The sequence below is a fragment of the Rosa rugosa genome, chromosome 7, assembly GCF_958449725.1.
Source record: "Rosa rugosa chromosome 7, drRosRugo1.1, whole genome shotgun sequence".
Lineage (NCBI taxonomy): Eukaryota > Viridiplantae > Streptophyta > Magnoliopsida > Rosales > Rosaceae > Rosa > Rosa rugosa.
This window is the reverse complement of record NC_084826.1, coordinates 16,695,066-16,714,670: the sequence shown is the minus strand read 5'-3', so window position 1 is coordinate 16,714,670 and position 19,605 is coordinate 16,695,066. Positions and strand designations below refer to the sequence as shown.

At 37.9% G+C, this 19,605-nt stretch overlaps 3 protein-coding genes and 1 pseudogene across 3 annotated transcripts; 3 read left to right on the top strand and 1 right to left on the bottom strand.

The window, feature by feature from the left end:
* The first annotated feature begins 137 nt into the window (after window positions 1–137).
* Window positions 138–1,557, top strand: LOC133722926 (uncharacterized protein At5g03900, chloroplastic-like; annotated as a pseudogene).
* A 1,476-nt stretch (window positions 1,558–3,033) lies between these two features.
* Window positions 3,034–4,002, top strand: LOC133722925 (NAC domain-containing protein 83-like). The gene has a single exon (XM_062149773.1). The coding sequence runs from the start codon at window positions 3,034–3,036 to the stop codon at window positions 4,000–4,002; it is 969 nt and encodes a 322-aa protein (XP_062005757.1).
* Window positions 4,003–5,361: 1,359 nt separating this feature from the next.
* On the bottom strand, window positions 5,362–8,492 carry LOC133722443 (heme-binding-like protein At3g10130, chloroplastic). Its single transcript, XM_062149339.1, has 7 exons — window positions 8,425–8,492; window positions 8,177–8,281; window positions 7,865–8,000; window positions 7,457–7,566; window positions 7,178–7,285; window positions 6,713–6,961; window positions 5,362–6,203 (listed from the first exon to the last, which is right to left on the bottom strand). Exons 2-5 carry the CDS (start codon window positions 8,261–8,263, stop codon window positions 7,187–7,189), a joined length of 432 nt encoding a protein of 143 aa, XP_062005323.1. The 5' UTR covers window positions 8,264–8,281; window positions 8,425–8,492; the 3' UTR covers window positions 5,362–6,203; window positions 6,713–6,961; window positions 7,178–7,186.
* Window positions 8,493–8,807: 315 nt separating this feature from the next.
* On the top strand, window positions 8,808–19,484 carry LOC133722442 (uncharacterized protein At5g03900, chloroplastic-like). Its single transcript, XM_062149338.1, has 14 exons — window positions 8,808–9,204; window positions 9,381–9,488; window positions 9,575–9,681; window positions 9,775–9,900; window positions 10,042–10,096; window positions 10,186–10,251; window positions 10,927–11,016; window positions 11,679–11,744; window positions 12,033–12,151; window positions 12,234–12,320; window positions 12,404–12,467; window positions 17,978–18,121; window positions 18,843–18,987; window positions 19,162–19,484. The coding sequence occupies exons 1-13, from the start codon at window positions 8,845–8,847 to the stop codon at window positions 18,966–18,968; spliced, it is 1,518 nt and encodes a 505-aa protein (XP_062005322.1). The 5' UTR covers window positions 8,808–8,844; the 3' UTR covers window positions 18,969–18,987; window positions 19,162–19,484.
* Window positions 19,485–19,605: the final 121 nt, after the last annotated feature.

Genomic DNA, 19,605 nt, shown 5'->3' with positions numbered 1-19,605 from the left:
ACCGCTAGTGGTTTTTACCTTTTGTTTCTTTTCGCTCCCATGCAAGCACTAAAAGCCAGGAGCCAACTGGACTATGTGTTGACTTGCGATGCAAGCCAGGAGGGGCAGAATGTCTTTGAAATCAATCAATGGCATCCATGGCTACCTGCTTCACTCTTCCACCAATCCCTCGTCATGTTCTCGTTTTCAAAGCTGCACTTTTACCTAATCGTTCCCAAACCTCCAATTTCCCGGGCGCTGCCTCGAGGGTTCCACAATCTAGGGCTGCCGCGCCGGTTGTCAGAGCCAGCACTGCAGCGATCAGGCCCGGCGGTGCCGTCGAGAGCGATAAGTTACCTTCCGACGTGAGAAAACGAGCAATGGACGCTGTGGACGCTTGTGGAAGAAGAGTGACTGTTGGTGACGTGGCCGGCAGAGCTGGGCTTAAGCTCCATGAGGCTTAGAACGCTTTGCAAGCTCTCGCTTCTGATACTCAGGGCTTCTTGGAGGTCCTAATTTTCACAAATTTATATACTCGTATGCATTATGTTAACAAAAATCATGAACTTTGTTAGTAAATTATGTTTTCTGAAGAAATTGAATGGAAAATGTAGTAGCTCATGTTTAGATTATTTTATAGATTATATTAGTGAAATGGTACAATTCTTATGGTCTAGATATATAGGTCTCCGATGAAGGCAATGTACTCTATGTTTTTCCCAGAGATTATCGAGCAAAACTTGTAGGCAGATCTTTCATAATAAGAGTTGAGCCGCTGCTTGAGAAGGCAAAGGTAGTGATGCTTATGGGATTTGATAATTTCTTCATTGTGTTTGAAGTTATGCAAGACATCGGCATTCATATGATGCGTTTTGACAGGCTGGGGCTGAGTATTTAGCAAGGGTTTCATTTGGAACTACTCTGATTGCTTCCATTATTCTTGTGTTCGCTGCAATTCTTGTTGCCCTTATAGCCATTGCCTTAAAGTAAGTTTTCGGGATACTGTTTTCAATTGAATTTGAACACTTTTGTACTACTAGGACTGTTAATTAACTATATTGTTTTGATTAAAATAATAGTGAAAATGTTGATGTCATCCCGTCGACGTCTTCAACTTCTTCTTTCGCTAGTGGAGGAAGCTCATATCGGACGAGTTATGATTATTCAATTGATGTTTTTCCCTCGTGTCGGACTGAAGTGTATCGGTAACCCCTGTTATCCTTGTTTCTTATTAAGTGATGTTGAAGTGTTGCAGTTCGAGTTATTTTAGTTGTTGAGAAGACTTTTGCGAATAACCTCCTTTATTGTTTATGTCATTAATTAATGTACTGGGATCCCAATTGTTTATAGGAAGCAAAAAGAAAAACCACAACCAATTGTTGGGACGTTGAAATTTGGTGAATCTGTAAGTGAGAGGCTGAAACGTTCATTATATTTATTCATTCAAGTTTTGTTGAAAAGGAAAGAACTGACTGTATGCATGTTTTCTTTTAGTTTTTCTCATTTGTATTTGGCGATGGTGATCCGAATCGAGGAATCGAAGAAAAGAGATGGAAGCTGGTAATGATCAAGTACTAAGTTCATTGGTTTGATGCTTACAAAAATTTATTTCTGCTCATATATTGTTTGTATATATATATATACACAGGCAGATTTCTTTCTTTGAGAACTTACCTACACTTGTAATTTAATGGTACTAGGATATGCTTGGTAGAGGCAATAAATATTGGATGAAAATCTTTAATAAACCGAGAGGTACCTTAATCTTTATATAAACTGTGTAAAACACCAGCAAGTTAACTTCTTTAGTGTGTTCCTATGAAGTATTCTAGCGTATCAGTTCAAATTTTAGACCTGCGATCTTGTTTAGGATGTGTGTGGTTTTAACATGCTTTGCTCTATATTCCACTGCATCAGTTCAAATTTTAGACCTGCGATCATGTTTAGGATTTGCTTTTGGTAATTCTGTTTTCATGTGGGTTCCAAACCTCAATAAAAAAAAAATATTAATGTACTTCTAAGTAGCCTAGACAAGTCTCGGATCCTAGATCCGCCACTGTAGGTGAAGATCAATAAAAATTCATTGATCACAACATATATATATATATATATATATATATATATATATATATCAATAAAATGTACAAATAAATATTATTTACTATAATTAAAAAAATTCAGTAAGAAAGAAAAAATAATCAATGAATCTCGATGAGATGATGAACATCCGTCAGCTTCTATTGATTCATTAATTAGGATAAGAAAATAAATTTGATAAATGAATTTGATGGAGGGCCCCTGCGCACTTGGAAGGAAGAAAAATAAAAAATAAAAACCAATAGCAATGTTTTGAATTTTTTTATAATTAATTTTTCAAACGGTTGTTTTGTTAGTTTCATTAAACGGCATCGTTTCGAGGATCCCTTTTCTAAAAGTCATTTATTGGAATCTGATTGGTCCACGTACGTATAAACCCCTACAAAGTCGGTTCTTGTCGATCAAGTTTTGAGTTTCTATAAATTCACCCCAATTCATAGTGGTTTCCAAAAGAATCAGAGCATCATCTTCTTCGCGATTTTTAACAGACCCAGAGGTCATCTTCTTCGCCTTCTTCCAAGTGCGCAGGGGCAACTGCCAAACCTCGCCACCCCCTGAATCCGCCCCTGGCGGCGAAAACACTCGACGGCAAGGCCCAGCGGCGATTCGGACTCCGATCGACAAGGCCCAGCTCCGATTCCGATCGACAAGGACCTGCTCCGATTCCGATCGACAAGGCCCAGCCTCGATTCCGAACCCAACGCCTCCAATTCCGGTCAGCTTCACGACGGAGGCTCTGAGGTGGTGAGAAATCGGCGGCGTCGTGGTTCAAGTTTCACGGTTGAACTATTGGAAATCCGATTGGGTGCCTGGAGCTTTTCTCTGGGTGCCCATATCAATTTCTAGGTTCTTTTTTTTTTTAAATAAAAAAAAGCCATTTATTGGAATTTGATTGCTCCACGTACGCATAAACCCCTACAAAGTCGGGCCAGCAGAAACAACAACCAACTTCCATTAATGGAGGGTGGCTATGAGCGTTATATGCTTCTTCCGGGCCAAAGGTTTTGCCCCATGGAAGATGAACTACTCATGTACTACCTTAAACCCAAGGTGAATGGAGAGGAGGTACCCGGAAAAGAAGCCCTTATTTGCGAGTTGGATCTTTATGGTGAGCAAGAACCTTGGAATATATGGGAAAGATATGAAGCAAGAAGGGCAAACGACTTGAGAAGGAACAAAGATCTCTACTTCTTTACCAAAAAGAAGAAGGTGAGTGCAAAAGCCTCGCGTATAAGCAGAAAAGTTGGGAGTGGAACATGGAAAGGCCAGGACGCAGCCAAGCAGATATATCTTCTTGATCAGAATCAGCAGCCAACAACTACTCTTCTTGGTTTCAAGAAAACCTACACCTACAAGAATACGAGCTCTGTGCATCATGGTCGCTGGATCATGTACGAGTTCGAACTTGATGAGTCGCAACTCCTGCACAAGCAGGAACAAGTAAATAAGAATGCATACTCTCTTTGTTTACTCAGGAAGAACGATATACCACCGGAAAAGAAGAAGAGAAAATTAAGGCAAGAAGAAGAGAATCATGAGATGCTCCAAGCGAAGAAAAATGTGCCAGCACCATCATTATTGGATTTCCCTCAGCTAGAAAAATGGTATGATCAACAACAATTCTTGCTGCCAGCTGAACCTCAACCAAGCGAAGAAAATTTGGGGCAACAATGTCAGATACCAACATTATTTTCAGCTAATGAAATAATGAGTGACCAAGATAAAAATCAGTTGCAGCAAATGCCAGCTGAAGAGGGTATCTTGACACCAGGGGAAGTCGATCTGTATGGAGGCAACTTGAGTGATGTTATGGTTGGTGCAAACTGGCCCGACTCTTTTATAGGGGAGCTAGTGAAGGATGACCAGCCATATACCATGGAAGAGGGTGAATGGAATGATTTTCTTGTTCAGATTTTGAGCACTTAGCATTTTAGTTCATATTTTTTTCTCTTTTGCGGTCGATCTCTACCAGAATTAATATATGTAATTGTTGACGGGATTTAGGCTTTATGCCCCCCTTGTTGTATCTTCTTCTTCAACTAATAATATGAGTTTGAGGGCCTCACCGCCCCAGTTATAAAAGTTTCATCTTATGGTTAATTGCCATAAAAACCCAACAATTAATGTCACTAGCGAAATTACAAACATTAGGTACACTATATAAGTGTGTTATATATTACATTAGACATTGTTTTACATGATCCAAAATATGGTACTTTAGCCAGATTTCAAAATATGCTAACCAAGTAGGTGTATATGTGCATATTACAAAAAATGGTTAAACTTAGCAAAAAAACTTGTCTATGATTGCAGTTCAGACTCCGCATCTTTAGCTGGTTCATTGTTCACAGCATTTGTTGGTTTTGAATCTGCAGATCCTTTAATTTACAACTCCTCACGAAAGGTCACCTAATTAGCCAAGACAAACTAAGAATGCAGCAGAAGGGAATAAGAATGGATACCAGTTGAATATGTAGCAAGTAGCAGCAAGTTTGCAGATAAACAGAGAAAACAAATAGTTCTTAAGAGAGCCATATTAGTAACTTCAAGAAAGTTCAGGTTATAAAGAGCTCTATCAAAACCTGCACCAAAGGCTAATCATTAGAAGAAAATTCAATGCCCAGAGCTGCAATGGAACTAAAAGTTTCTAGTGCGTCCAGAAAGTATCAAACCACAGTAGTCACACAGGTAAAACGGACTCTTCCAAAGAATATAAGGAATCGACAGTGCAAGTGTATAATGTAAGGAAGGAAAAGGGGAGAATCATCAAGGTGATTCAAATGCATGTTAAGAAATAACAAAAACAATGTGTTTTGCAAATATGTGATGATCACCAGCAAAAAAACAAAATCTCAGGCATTTATTCTATCAATTATAAGCAACAAAATCTCATAATTTCAATTATACAAACACTACTTGCATATCCATGGTCAAACTGAAGCATGCATCCTTCCTTACAGGTTTGAACAGATGAGGCAATCCTTCTCCTTTGTTTAATGACTGCTCCAATGTCAATTTAAAGTTTTTCAATGCTTGAGCATGGTAGTATCAGCAGGGAACAAAAATTGGAAAGTTCAAACAAAAGCAACATTTAAACTACAATACGCATGGTAATGTAAACTGATTTCCAGGAGCTGTTTCAAACTGGAAAAACTTAACCAAAATTTGTTATATTAGAAACATAGAGAGAGTAGTCATACATCCAATGCTCTTGTTTCCAGTTGGTGTCGTCTTGAGTTCCTTACACCTTCATCAAAGTAGATGGCCTACATGCCATATCTGTGATGTACATAAAACATCAAGGTAATAAAGTAAAAAATAGAGACAATAGAAGCCTATAAATCACTGACGATAAGAGTTGCTAATGCACATAAACAGAAACACAATTAACCACATATAAACCAGAGTAGAACTTACTCAAAAAAATAAGTGTCTAGGAAGGAGCTGAGCTAGTGGCCAAAACCTGGTACCAGACATATTTCTTTATCATTTTCTTGATACCCGGCGACAAAAAATTTATTGATACTCTTTTGTAGGTTCTAAGCCAACCAAAGTGATGTGTTCTAAGCCAAAACCTAATCTGGAAATATCATGTATATAATCAAAAACAGACTATGCTCTAAATCTGGCAAGGCTTCTAAATCACTCTTGAAACAGATTATGCTCTAAAGCAACTACTACCTAATATGCCATTCAACTGATGAGAACATATCAGCCTATTCGACAAATATCCAATGTAAGTAAGATCTTTTCCTACGCCATAAATGAATTATTGACCAATCATAAATGAACTAACAAAAGCCTTGACAAAAACGACAGCTTCCACCCTACCAAAACTGACCAAAACAAAAAAAAAAAAACAAAAATTCTTTTTTGAAGCTAAACTTTCTTTAAGGCAGGAATAAGCATTGCCAAACTTGTTGTGCTCAATAATCTGATCGAATAAAAGTAGCAAAAATTAAAGAACAAAAGCAAAAGTACCCGATTGAAATGCAAGCAAAGCGATCTGGAAAGAGAAGGTTGCAGTAGCTTAGCTTATTACCCAAAATGCAAGCAAAGCTCATAAGCTTCTCCAAGGCCGGTCCTCCATCAGCACCCGTCATCTCCAAGTATCTCTTCAACCTGACCTGAATATTGGAAAAGACCAACATTTCAAATATACTGTTAGTCAATCTGAAGGTGCTTATGATACCAGCAAATCTATGAGTTAAATTCCTATAGCCTCTCCCAGATAACAAATGTATACCAAAAGACACTTCTAAATAAGCTTGATAGCCAAAAGGGCAGTGTTGGTGCAACCAAACTCTACTTAATGATCAAGGAACTACATACATGTTTTAATATCCAATAAAATAATCAACTCAAACCTACGGTCCTTATAATACTGAGAAGTCTATGAAGTAAAATTCCTATAGCATCTCCAATGTAAGGAGTCACATTTCTAAATAGGCCTGGAATGCAAAGGGTAATGCTGGTGTCACTAAACTGTAGTCATATAATTGCAGAACCATATATATACTTTTTTCCGGTAAGACATTCACCTTGAACTAAGTTTGCGTTTTCACTTCCAAGAACTATACAAACCAAAATTTGAATACCTTAGCATCCCCAAAAAATCACAGAAGCATAGACCTACCATCCCCTTCTCAAACCTAAGATGCAGGGCCCTGCCGAGTGGAAAGTTGTTAGAGAGAACCAAGCAGGAGTTTGAGTAGTTCCTATTAAATGGAAATGTACATACATATAAGGATTGGAACTTCCGGTGCGGTTTCTCATCCCTGATGCCAATAAATCAGCCATCTGCTCTATTTCAGGAAGAAATTTAAGAGCGTGATAGTTCACCCCGCACCTCAGCCTGTTGATTTCTTGAGGAACATTGACATACCTGAAACAAAAATGGCATGATATTGTAAGGTTAAATATAGTTGAGTCATTCCCTAATAGCTTAAGCTTATATCTGGAAAAAATATTACAGCTTTACCAAATCAATAATCAGATTTCATAATAGAAACGCAGCATGTAAATCTTTTTTTTTTCTTTGAACCAAAATGTAACTTCTGAGTTCAGGGTAGGCCACACATATATAAAATTCGTGACTAACCCAAGTTGATTAACAAAAGGCTTCAGGGCCATTATCTTCTTCTCCTTGATTCGAGCCAGAACATTGTCGATGTAAAATTGTGCTGGTGAATGTTTTGGAATGTTTTGCCTAAAAGAAAAACATTTCACAGATAAATGTCAGTTGCAGCTACAATAATACAAATAGATACTTTAGAAGAGAATAATAAACACTGTCACTATGATTTACTGTGTGTACATCAATCACCCTAAAATAGATTATTCTATCACTTTCCATCAATTATTGGGGTAATGAACTCACCTGTGCAACTTCCACTGAAGTGCCCTGCTTCACTTGGAACTGTCTATCATCTTTCAAAGCTTCCCTTAACTTGGATTCCCGTCGCTTAATTTCCTCATCAGTGACAAAACCTGATTTACATCAAGAATATACTAAAACCTTTGTCAAGAAGCAGTTGACAATTCTAGACTTACCAAATCACAAACTATCTCTTTCCAATTAAAGCTACAATTACTATCACGTGTTTCATGCAATTGTGTTATCTGTCTAAATTCAAAGTACAAAAGCTAAAAACTTCATGCAAATTTGCTTATGCTCAAATTACTTGTATCAATACCAGATAAGTATTTAATTACAAACACAATCACGTATAATCTGCAACAAACTCAAATTTATGCATATAGCCAACAGGTTAAGGAGAGGACTGACCAGAAAAGGCAACAACTGCAACTAATTTCTTTGGAACCTCTTTGACCTTTACAGATGGATCTTTAGGCAATGGCAAATTGGCACCGTATTTTGAGGGCATGACAAAGGACATCTTCCACTTATCTTCATTTTCCACCTATTACACATTATAGTTAAAATAGGTCACGATAAAAGGAAGGAGATTCCTCATAAACGCATAAAATCAACTGCAGTCTTTAGATAGTACTAACTACTAGCATAGGAAGCATAAAATCAACTGCAGTCTTTAGATAGTACTAACTACTAGCATAGGAAGCATGGAGAAGAATGTACCCTCTTTGTTATAACTGGAGTTGTCATTTCCATTTTCTCTCCGTCAGATTGAGCTTTACGGGTAAAAACCGGTGTGGTCATCTCCATTTTCTCCTTTGTGGTATTCTGGAAAAGCAGAAGAACAAGGTACCAGTTGAATGAAAAACAAATCGGTATCAAGTGATTCATCAAGACAAAACCTTATATACTAAACCATTAGGAGAACAAAAAAAATCCTCAAAAGTAAAAGGGAAGAAATTTCAAAGTACCTTACCAAACAGGTATTCAGCTAAGACATTGAACGATTGCGAAGCACCATTAAAATCAAAACCACTCTTATCCGTTATATATTGTTTAGAAAATGGATATGCAACTACTTCTGTTGCTTTGAGAAGATGTCACGATCTCACGTTGTCGTTTTCATGTCACGAATTTTAATTTCATGAGAATTATAGACTTTTTTGGCCGTACTTCATGGCTTATGTGAGCTTTTGACTCATTGATGCAGTTCATTATCCAACGACGTACCCTATTTTTTTCGGTTTTACCAACTTTGGAGTGACCGCTAGTGGTTTTTACCTTTTGTTTCTTTTCGCTCCCATGCAAGCACTAAAAGCCAGGAGCCAACTGGACTATGTGTTGACTTGCGAAGCAAGCCAGGAGGGGCACAAGGTCTTTGAAATCAATCAATGGCGTCCATGGCTACCTGCTTCACTCTTCCACCAAACGCTCGTCATCTTCTCGTTTTCAAAGCTGCACTTTTACCTAATCGTTCCCAAACCTCCAATTTCCCGGGCGCTGCCTCCAGGGTTCCACAATCTAGGGCCTCCGCGCCTGTTGTCAGAGCCAGCATTGCAGCGATCAGGCCCGGCGGTGCCGTCGAGAGCGATAAGTTACCTTCCGACGTGAGAAAGCGAGCAATGGACGCTGTGGACGCTTGTGGAAGAAGAGTGACTGTTGGTGACGTGGCCGGCAGAGCTGGGCTTAAGCTCCATGAGGCCCAGAACGCTTTGCAAGCTCTCGCTTCTGATACTCAGGGCTTCTTGGAGGTGCTAATTTTCACAAATTTATATACTCGTATGCATTATGTTAACAAAGATCATGAACTTTGTTAGTAAATTATGTTTTCTGAAGAAATTGAATGGAAAATGTAGTAGCTCATGTTTAGATTATTTTATAGATTATATTAGTGAAATGGTACAATTCTTATGGTCTGGATATATAGGTCTCCGATGAAGGCGATGTACTCTATGTTTTTCCCAGAGATTATCGAGCAAAACTTGTAGGCAGATCTTTCATAATGAGAGTTGAGCCGCTGCTTGAGAAGGCAAAGGTAGTGATGCTTATGGGATTTGATAATTTCTTCATTGTGTTTGAAGTTATGCAAGACATCGGCATTCATATGATGCGTTTTGACAGGCTGGGGCTGAGTATTTAGCAAGGGTTTCATTTGGAACTACTCTGTTTGCTTCCATTATTCTTGTGTTCGCTGCAATTCTTGTTGCCCTTATAGCTATTGCCTTAAAGTAAGTTTTCAGGATACTGTTTTCAATTGAATTTGAACACTTTTGTACTACTAGGACTGTTAATTAACTATATTGTTTTGATTAAAATAATAGTGAAAATGTTGATGTCATCCCGTCGACGTCTTCAACTTCTTCTTTCGCTAGTGGAGGAAGCTCATATCGGACGAGTTATGATTATTCAATTGATGTTTTTCCCTCGTGTCGGACTGAAGTGTATCGGTAACCCCTGCTATCCTTGTTTCTTATTAAGTGCTGTGGAAGTGTTGCAGTTCGAGTTATTTTAGTTGTTGAGAAGACTTTTGCGAATAACCTCCTTTATTGTTTATGTCATTAATGTACTGGGATCCCAATTGTTTATAGGAAGCAAAAAGAAAAACCACAACCAGTTGTTGGGACGTTGAAATTTGGTGAATCTGTAAGTGAGAGGCTGAAACGTTCATTATATTTATTCATTCAAGTTTTGTTGAAAAGGAAAGAACTGACTGTATGCATGTTTTCTTTTAGTTTTTCTCATTTGTATTTGGCGATGGTGATCCGAATCGAGGAATCGAAGAAAAGAGATGGAAGCTGGTAATGATCAAGTACTAAGTTCATTGGTTTGATGCTTACAAAAATTTATTTCTGCTCATATATTGTTTGTATATATATATACACAGGCAGATTTCTTTCTTTGAGAACTTACCTACACTAGTAATTTAATGGTATTTGTGCATCTCATGTAGATTCCATCTATGATCTGCAGTTGTGCAATAGAGAATATCCTTCTTGCAGAACTTTAGACTGATTTGCAACATAAATGCTTTTAAAATTCCTTCATATATGTAGACAGACACTTAAATCGAAAAGAGTCACAAAAAAAGAAAAAAGAGAGAGTAGTAGTGGAACTGTGATGTGAATTGGGAGAGAAAAAGAGGACGCCTTTGATAGAAGTTTTGTTATACTTAAACTTTTGTTGCTGCCCTAAAGATAGGTATATATTATAGGATGTGATATTTAAGATTATAAGTTTCTCGACAAATACTGAAGGAAATTGAGGACCTTACTCAGAAATTGTGGCCCACATATGATCCAAGATGAAACTTTTGGTTGGGAAAGTTTTGTATGTGAGACTTTTTTTTTTTTTCCAATCTTTATAATTTGATAACCAATGCATCTTGGACCTGTTATTATTGAATGTGATTAAAAATAATGATAAATCTTTATATAAATGTAATAACACAATCATTTATTGAACTTACCATGCAGATTGGGAATTACATATCCTCTAATGGTGGTGTTGTTGCAGCTGAAGAGCTTGCTCCATATCTTGATATAGAAACTACAGGGGATACTCTGGTCAGTGTAGTTATGATGGCCAAAATTTGTCATCAAATTCCCAATCGTTCATGCGAAAAAGTTTTGCTCTTGTGTTAGTCTCGTTACTAGTTCCTGCTGAGATTTATTTTATAAGATATAGTAAGCAGTTGTATTTAAGTTAGTTAACTGAAGACTTCTAGCATTGGCAAATATTTGATACATCCCCACCACCCCCCCGAAGAATGAATATACGAAAGCTTCAGCATATGCCTGATCATTTCATGAGTTTCAAAGTTTTATTGAAGTTTCTGGTGTGGAAATTTAGAAAACAATGAATTCATTTATTGAACAGTAACTAAATCCGGGAGCTTCATTTATGGTAGGAAAGCTTTTATTCGAATAAAAGCTTTCCTACCATAAATGGATTCTGTTGTGTTGGTTGACATCATATTGAGCATTTCAATCTGATCAGTTTTTTTTCCAAATTTTTTTCTGCTGTGAACTTCTTGTCCACAGCTCCTATACGTCTTTTCTTTTAATTGAAAGTGTTTATTTTCCAAAAAATAAATAAACAAAATCAGATCAAAGTTCAAACACTTCATGTGTTTGGAAAATTTAACTTTTTTTTTTTTCTTTAGGTAAGTCTTTCCTTTTTATTCCTTATTCTGCCGCTTAACGTCTTTTTATTCTGTAAATTTCAGACTGATGAAGCATACATCTTACCTGTTCTTTCACGGTATGAGGGTCAGCCTTTAATAGATGAGGAGGTATGTTTAACATATTTGATTTAAGTCAATGACCTCTATTTTGTTTCTGCATACATATTGACATAAAGAAGTGTTGGAAAAATCAATTTCTGTTTTGGACTGTGATGTCCTTGCAATTTATTATTTATGAGATCATCACATTAGTTAGTAGTGTTTGTTGCACGGTGTTGATGCTATTAACTCTTGGGTTTCAAGCCATTCCGCTTCATGCAATCCCACCCATGCCTTTTTTAATGGCTTAGTTCTCATAGATTAGGAAATATATTATTCAAAATGCATATTATGCAGGGAAACATTCTGTACCAGTTTCCATCTCTACAGCGCACAGCTTCTAGGAAGATGGGAATATGTCCAGAAATTGTTGGAGAAGCTGATAAATTTTTTAAGGAGGAGAAATGGCAATTTAGGTCCTTTTTCTATTTGCCTTTTCCAATTGTTCCTTGAGTTTCATCTGCAATTAAATTTAGCGATTAAGTTTTCTCTTTGCAGTAAAACTAGTATTGCTAAGAGAGCAATGGTCGTTGGACTTGGTGGACTCAATGTATTTGGGGTTCTCATTCTGAGCGGCCTATTACAGTATGTTTGACTTGAACTTTGTTATTGCTTGCTTCTGTGTGCTCTATATTTTTCTTATCTCACCACGCCATTCTCATTCGAAGGGATCCTATAGTTGCACAAGTTGGTTTTATCAAGTTTATTACAAGCATAAATCCTCTACTTCAGGTATAATTTAATTTCAGTTAAATAGAAATTTCCTACTTGTAGCTCAGTATGTACATATTTCTGTGAAATAGTTGAGCTAGACAATATTATTACAACTGAGAATTTGCATGAATATTCAATTATCCTCTGTTTTTGTGAAAGTGGCGTTACTTGTGTTTTCCTTGACTGTGATGATGGTGGCAGAATTTGCCCAACTGGCTATTTTCATATGATCATTATTGAAATTTAATGATAATGTTTGTATATTGATCTTACCAACATGTACAAGATATGAACTATATATGGTGGCCGGACACAACAAACTAAAGACCACAATTTCACAATGACAACCTCCTTAAAACAAGGAAGACAAAAGCCTTAAAACAAGGAGAGGAAGACAAGGAGCCTTAAAACAAGGAAGACTTTTTTGACTTTTTTTGTAGCTTCTAATACTCCCCCTCAAGCTGGATCAAGAGAGCTCCTTGAGCCAAGCTTGGACAGAAGACGTTCAAACTGAGCGGAAGTGAGAATCTTGGTAAAAATGTCTGCTAGTTGATCGCATGATCGTGTGTACACTGTTTCAATAAGTTTGGACTGAACCTGATCTCGAACAAAGTGACAATCAACTTCAATATGTTTGGTGCGTTCATGGAAGACTGGATTGGCTGCGATATGCATGGCAGCCTGGTTGTCACAATGTAGAGATATAGGCAAAGTGCACACAATGCCCAAGTCACCTAACAATGTCTTTAACCATATGAGTTCACAGGCTGTGGATGCCATTGCACGATATTCAGCTTCGGCACTAGAACGAGCAACCACAGTTTGTTTTTTACTTTTCCAAGTAACTAGGTTGCCTCCAATGAAAGTACAGTACCCAGTTGTGGATTTTCGATCGATGGCATTTCCTGCCCAGTCAGAGTCTGAGTAGCCCACAAGGTTGAAGTGACCATTGTTCTTCATAACAATTCCTCGATCAACTGTGCCCTTTAAGTAGCGAAGGATCCTCTTGACAATCTGTAGATGATAAGTGGTAGGGGAGTGCATGAATTGACTGACCAAACTTACAGCATAAGTGAGGTCTGGTCTTGTGATGGTGAGATAGATGAGCTTACCCACAAGGCGTTGATAAACACAAATATCTGAGAGAGGTTCTCCTTCAATATCTATTTTAAGTCTGCTACTAAGAGGAGTGCGTGCAGGCTTACTATCCTTCATTCCTGCCTCATCAAGAAGATCAACAACATATTTGCGTTGATTTAAGAACATACCATTTGAGGAGTGATCCATTTCAATTCCAAGAAAGTACTTCAATGGTCCAAGATCTTTGATAGCAAAGGTATTGTGCAAGGCTGACTTGAGAGACTTAATCTCATCCATATTGTCTCCAGTGATGATTAAGTCATCCACATACACTAGAACAACCAACTTGCCAGCCTTGCCATTTCGAATAAATAGGGAGGAGTCTGCATGACTTCTCTTGAAGCTTGAGGCAAGAAGAACCGAACTCAATTTGGAATACCAAGCACGTGGGGATTGTTTCAAACCATACAAGGCCTTGTGAAGTTTGCACACCATTCCAGCTTCACTTTCACGTGGATGTCCAGGAGGTAATCTCATGTACACATCTTCTTCTAGATCCCCATGCAAAAAGGCATTCTTGACATCCATTTGGTATAGAGACCATCCAAAATTCACAGCAACAGATAACAAAACTCGAACTGTGTTCATTTTAGCAACTGGAGCAAAGGTCTCCTTATAATCAACACCAAAGGTTTGAGTGAAGCCACGAGCTACTAACCTTGCCTTATGTCGCTCAATTGAACCATCGGAGTTGAACTTGATTTTGTAAATCCATCTTGCCCCTACAATTTTCTGTCCTTTGGGAAGCTTAACTATACTCCAGGTTCTATTGTCATCGAGCGCTTTGAGTTCATCATGCATAGCTTTCTTCCAAACGGGGGATTGATTTGCTTCTTCAAAGTTCCTTGGTTCGGTTTCTTTGGAAATCTTGATGAGGAATGCACTATGAGGAGAGGAGGTGCTGGTGGAGTGAGCGACTTGAGCAAGAGGATAACGTGGTGTGTAAGTCTCATATTCCTGAAATCTTGCTGGTAGATGTCTCCCCCTTGGTGGGTTTCTTCGAGGTTGAGGCGTGTTTGGTACCACCTCTGGTTGATGATCTTGAGTGTTGGAGTCTGCCTGTACCTCTTCAGTGTCCACAATTTGTTGAACTGGTTGTTGTGAACTAGGAGTGTCTACTGCAGCTTCAACAGGAATTGGAGTGGGAAACAAGTCACAAATATGCTCCCCCTGAGGTTCATTGTCAGATAACTGAAAGAAAGAGTCAGACTCATCAAAACGAACATCCCTTGAAACAAAGAATTTTCTGGTCTGTGAATTGTAACACTTGTAGCCCTTTTGGGTAGATGAGTACCCGAGGAACACACATTTGATAGCTCTGGGATCAAACTTATCTCGGTGATTTGACTGAACATGTACAAAACACGTACAGCCAAATACTCGAAGGTGTGTTATGTCAACCTTTCGACCTTTTAGAACTTCAAATGGAGATCTGAAATTTAACACACTGCTAGGCAATCTGTTTATAATGTAAGCTGCAGTTTGAATTCCTTGAGACCAGAATTTTTTTGGAACATTTGTTTGAAGCATTAAGGCCCTAGCCTTCTCAAGTAAATCTCTATTTTTGCGTTCTGCAATGCCATTTTGTTGTGGTGTTCCCACACAACTGGTGTGATGAATAATCCCTTGAGCACTGAGATAATCAGTCATGATTTTGGATGTGTATTCAGTGCCATTATCTGACCTTAGAATGCAAATTTTAGATGAAAAATGATTTTTGACAAGGTTATGAAAATCTTGAAAACACTTAAAGACTTCGCTCTTGAATTTCAAAAGATACACAAAAGTGGTTCGAGTGAAATCATCAATAAAGGTGACATAAAACCTATAACCATCAAACGATTCTAGGGATGCTGGTCCCCATACATCAGAATGTACAATCTCAAAAGGCTGAGTTGTTCTAGATTGAGAGATTTGAAAAGGCAATCTAGTAAACTTTGACATATGACATGTTTCACATTCATGAGAAACTTTACAAAAACTAGGGAACAATATTGACAAAACATGAAAGGAAGGATGAGCTAGGCGTTTATGCCACAATTGTTGTTGTGTTGCAGATTTGGATTCTGTCAGAAAACACTTTGAAAAGCTTGATGAAGTTGATATGTAGTACAAGCCATTTAGAAAGAACCCTTCACCAATCTTCTTCTTGGACACTCGATCCTGAAACACAACATTATAAGGAGAGAAAATAGCTAGACAATCCAACGAGTTCATTAACCTTCCTACAGACAGGAGTTGGAATGGAAAAGAGGGTACAAATAGTGCAAATGACTCAACACTATCTGAAAAAAGCTTTAGTTTTCCTTTTCCTAAGATGGGAACATCGTTGCCATTTGCAATTGAGACATGTGAAGGTTTTGACAGAGTTTCAAAATCATGTAAAATGAAAGAATTGTTTGTCATGTGATCTGAGGCACCTGAATCCACTATCCAAAAATCATGATTCTTACTGACATCTAAAGCAGTAGAAATGGCGCAAATAATACCTGGGATATCCTCTGAAGAAGCCATATTTGATTTTGCTAGAAAACCAGCAAACTTTCCAAGCATAGCAGTTGTGCTTCCATTTTCATTGCTCTCTAAACTGTCTTGCTTCTTTTGAAGATATGTAGCAAACTCATTTATGAGAGTTATTGGATTGGACGTGAAGTTCATCATATCTTCAGAAATGTTGCTGAAGTTTGCCTTTGGATTAGAGATGTAAGAGCTTCTCTGAATGGTGCCTCTTTGATTCTTCTGGTCCTCATTGAATTTAGGCTTCAGTTCTGGATGCAAAATCCAACATCTCTCTCTTGTGTGGCCTATACCAGTTCGTCCAATGCGTTCACAATGAGTGCACTTCAGATCTGGCCTCTTGCCCTTGTATGTTCTATCACTTGTAACACTTTTATTTGCAACAAATGCTCGAGCTTCTGACCCTCCAGCACTAGCGTCCACGTTCATTACCCTTTTGCGCACTTCTTCACGTTGAATGGAGTTGCATACTGTCGTGAGCGAAGGAAGCTCAGGACTCATCAAAAGATGACTTTTTAGATCTTCATATTCAGATCCCAGACTTGCAAGTAGTTGGAACACTTTATCTTCTTCAGCTCTTTTCAGCAATATGGTGGCATCAGTGGTGTGAGGCCTATACGTATCAAGCTCATTCCACTTGGCTTTTAAGTTGCCAAGATGTTGAACAAATGAGAGATTACCTTGTTGAATCCCTGCGAGATCTTTTTTGAGTTGGAACACTCTTGCTGCATTGTTTAGGTTGCCATACATGTCTTTGACAGCATCCCAAAGATGTTGAGATGACTCCGAATAGCTGAAGATTTCCGCAAGTTTTGGCTCCATTGAATTAATAAGCCATGACATAACAAGTTGGTCTTTGGATAACCAACTTTCATATTCAGATGATGAGGCATCTGGGATGTTGTTTTTGTCATTGATGAAGTTGAGCTTTGATCTTCCACCAAGAGCTAGAGTGATGGCTCTTGACCAAGGAAGGTAGTTGAACTCATTTAGAAGCACTGAGCATAGACGTTGATTTGGATTCCCGTCTGGGCCTTCTGTCTTTGCGACGAGAGAACCTTCTCCTTCTGTCATCTTAACGAGAATGGTAGAGAAACACAAGAGTCTTGAAAGAACAATACAGATGCAGGTCCTATGAGGATTTCTGCTCTGATACCATATTGAAATTTAATGATAATGTTTGTATATTGATCTTACCAACATGTACAAGATATGAACTATATATGGTGGCCGGACACAACAAACTAAAGACCACAATTTCACAATGACAACCTCCTTAAAACAAGGAAGACAAAAGCCTTAAAACAAGGAGAGGAAGACAAGGAGCCTTAAAACAAGGAAGACTTTTTTGACTTTTTTTGTAGCTTCTAATAATCATCCTATCAACTTGTTCTGTGGCGTTACAGATATCTTCTAACTTTTTTAGTGTCATGTTGTTTAGCATGGCCTCTCAGAATTTCATGTGTGTCAATAAGTTTCTGACGTGGTTTCTTCTTTGTTGTCACCTTCAAACGTAAAAACTGATTTGTATGCTTGCTCTCTTCATATGGTAACAAACAACTGGGCTTGATCGATGTCCTGGTGATGAGTGGCTCAGAACATGGAATTCTGCATGTGTACATCTTTGTAGTTGACTTGTATAGAAATCTAATCTATGATTTCTAATGTTCTTTTAATGTTCAACTGCTAAAGATTTCTGAACTTGCTCCTACGATGCATGATCGTTTAGTTAACAGATAAGATTTTTAGTATATAATAGTTTCAACTAATCTCTAAGTAGTTGCAAAGACTGAACTTTACTCAATGCTTATATGTTCACTATTAATTCAACAGACTCTATTGAGTTTGATTTCTCCCCTTGAGATTTGCAGATTTATGCTGGTTTCTTCTTTGTAATTCCTCTGTTCCGGTGGTTTGTCTTGCTCAAGACAAATGCTGACATAGAAAAAAGAAATCAAGCCAGAAAGCAATTTGCTCAAGACATTGAATTGCCTGATCTATCACTAAGACGAAAGGTATCTCTTTCAAATTTTGCATCCCTTTTTCAGTTAAACGTTTATAGCACTCTGCTATGTTCTCAAGTACTGTTGCATTATTATATGTTTGGATAACTATGACTCCTAGCTAATTGCCCTTTACTGTTTTTCTATTTAAGTAAGTTGTGTGTATGGACTTTTTTGTTTTAGGTTCAATCTGAAAGTGTACTACATCATCATATTTGTACCGTGATGCATGATTTACTTCATTTTATGTTGTAAGACTGGAGTATATCTTGATACATTATGAGACAAAGTGTAGTCTAATGCTGCTTCCAATTTCTACTTCTTCTGGAGGGGAGAGAGGCAACGTCAGAGAGCAATAAAAACAGATATCCGCTACTGCTCTCTCTCTCTCTCTACTAAGATTACTTAATCTGAGAAACTACTTTTGTGACCTGTTACATACTGCACTTGACTGCTCCCATAAAGTTGACTTAGGGTATTAGGTACTCCTAAAAACATAGGATCATATCGTTATTTACTTAATGGGCGCTGCTCCCATGAAGTTGTCCTAGGATTGGCTAGGAAGCTCAAGTTATTACATAATCATTTTAGATTTATAGTTATGTTGCACTCTGTCTACATTTTCTTTTGGCCTCGATCATTAAGACACAACTGATACCCAGATTTAATGATTGACTTGTTTCTTCACTGATGAATAAACATTTACTTTGTTACAATGCATGATTCTATTCAGCTCCTCAGTGCTCGGAACATGGCCCAAAGAATTGTCATAGGGCTGGACAGAATTGTTTATACCTCTCGCAAGGATTTGTTTGAGCAAGAGTTGGATAGAGGGTTTCAACAGATAGACAAGTCATAAAAAAGGCTACTTTTACTTGGTAAGATCTCATTTCTCGTCTAATGCTCCATGTTTCCATTCTAAAATTGTCTGAAGCAAATGCTTACTTGGTTCAGGATTTAAGGACATAAGGATTGATGACTAAGGATCGGAATATCTTGTAGTGCTTTTTTCAATTTACTGATAGCGGACTATATCACTTGTTTTGTTTCAGTGACTGAAGCTACTAAAGGCATTAGTGTTTCACAACTCTGGCTGCGAAACCTTTACACTTGAAGTCTTATTTCGCAAGCTGTTGATGCACCCTTGGTGGTACCTGCATTTGTTCAGAAACATACTTCTTTTGTGGGGGTGCAGGCGTGCAGCTGGGAAGTGATACTTTGTAATATAGATTTCAAGTGGACAAGTTTACTATTTACAAATTAAGACTCTTAAGCATCGCAGCTGGCTCATGTATATATACGTTTTGTGGTGCTGCACTGCCAAATTAATCCAGGTAACAATTGACCAAAATGACTCTCAACTTCAAAAAAGTCCAGTGACTTTTGTGCTTAACTAACACATGCAGTCCCTATAGTTAAAGGGAAAAACCTGGAAATTTTGGAAGTTCAGAGACCAATACTGCAACATATACCTTGCTTGAGCTACAAATGGCGAA